At 37.6% G+C, this 1434-nt stretch overlaps 1 protein-coding gene across 3 annotated transcripts in view; it reads right to left on the minus strand.

Annotated features, from left to right (window-relative positions):
• The window catches only part of il4i1 (interleukin 4 induced 1), a 24331-nt gene that overhangs the window by 19548 nt on the left and 3349 nt on the right, over positions 1-1434 (minus strand). For all 3 annotated transcript variants that reach the window (XR_004329764.1, XM_032509490.1, XM_032509484.1), the window contains exons 5-6: positions 773-974; positions 597-665 (exon numbers count right to left, since the gene is read on the minus strand). Coding sequence is in view for 2 of the 3 variants with exons in the window: in XM_032509490.1 (XP_032365381.1) it covers positions 597-665; positions 773-974 (271 nt within the window). In the remaining variant the exon portion in view is untranslated. The remainder of the gene's footprint in view (positions 1-596; positions 666-772; positions 975-1434) is intronic.

The raw sequence follows: 1434 nt of genomic DNA on the forward strand, positions 1-1434 counted from the left end.
TGTGTGTGTGTGTGTGTGGCACACAAGCAAACAAAAGTAAAGTATGTACCTCACTGTTCCGGCCTGTGTCATTTCTGATTAGATATGCAAATGCATTCCATGATAGCATTTGTTAAAAAGCAGATAATTTCCCTTGTTCAGCCAGTTCAGAGTGAGGCGTTACTTAAAGGAGCTATTTTGACTGTCATCTTTTCTTTGTAGAACAATGTAACATTGTGGGACATGCAGGTCCCGTATAGACCTACAATGCAGTCTCAGGTAGGCCAGTAAGTATATTGTTCATTATGATAGATTAGGATCCAGCTAACTATTAAAAAGTACAGTACTTCCCTCTGTGATGTAAAAATAAAAAGTACTTCAAGATTTATACATATGGTACTAAAAGTACAAAGTGTCTTTAACATTATCAGTACATTCATGTCACAGCAGACTGTTAGAAGAGACTGACAAGTCATAACTGTGTCCTCAAGGCATCACGACTCAGGTTACCCTCCTTCCCCAGATATTCCCGTCGGCAATCAAATGTATGCTGTGAAATCTTTTATTCAGATTTCAACTAAGACCTGTGTGAAAAAGTCAAAATGATCAGTCTTTACCTTCACTGTGTATGCATCATATTTATCCAACATGGCACTGCAGCCCATTGCCTTCAGGTCATCCTTCACCTGTGCACAGATTACATTAAAAACACATTCCTACTCTTGTGCAATTAAAAATATACTTATGTGCAAAAATAATAACAAAATCGGCAATGTGTGGAATGTTTACAAACCTTCCAGAGGGTCTGACTGAAGAGTTGAGCTGCTGACTTCCCCCTTTCCCTTTCATTTAAGCTGTAGTTGAGCACATCAGGGTTGTTTTCCACAGCATAGGTTTTTTGTAGCACGCCATTTACCAAATAGTAGGTGTTAATATCATCTTGGATGAAGTGGTTTAGGGAAATTTGTAATTTTGAAGCAAAGGAAAGCAGAATTCTGTGGAGTAGATATTACATATTTTGGTTATAAGAGAGTCGTTTTAGGCAAGACCAGTGGCAACAAGCTGTAAACTTAACAATACAAGTTGACATGTTCCAACTTTGTTTTTATGTTGTTTTGTGGTTTGCAAGAATGGAATTAGTTTTGTGCCATTGAATTAAAAAAACAAAAATCACTCAATAAAGCAAAAGAACTGTCATCTCAAAAGTAAAATGTATAACTTGCAAAGAAATTATTTATAAACGATTGGTCTCTTAATTGTTACTTGTAGTTTACAGTTCCTTCTGCTGCTGTTTTTTCTTCTGACCACAGACAATATAAGAAATGGACACAGCGACGCCATAGACTTCGACGGAGACCAGTGCACTTTTCTTTTTCTTGGCTGAGCGTACTGTACAGCCTCCAACTGAGCTTGACGATGTAGATGTGACGTGAGCAACCTGTCTGAAAAGTTGTA

Source organism: Etheostoma spectabile, chromosome 3 (genome assembly GCF_008692095.1).
Source record: "Etheostoma spectabile isolate EspeVRDwgs_2016 chromosome 3, UIUC_Espe_1.0, whole genome shotgun sequence".
NCBI classification, from domain to species: Eukaryota; Metazoa; Chordata; class Actinopteri; order Perciformes; family Percidae; genus Etheostoma; species Etheostoma spectabile.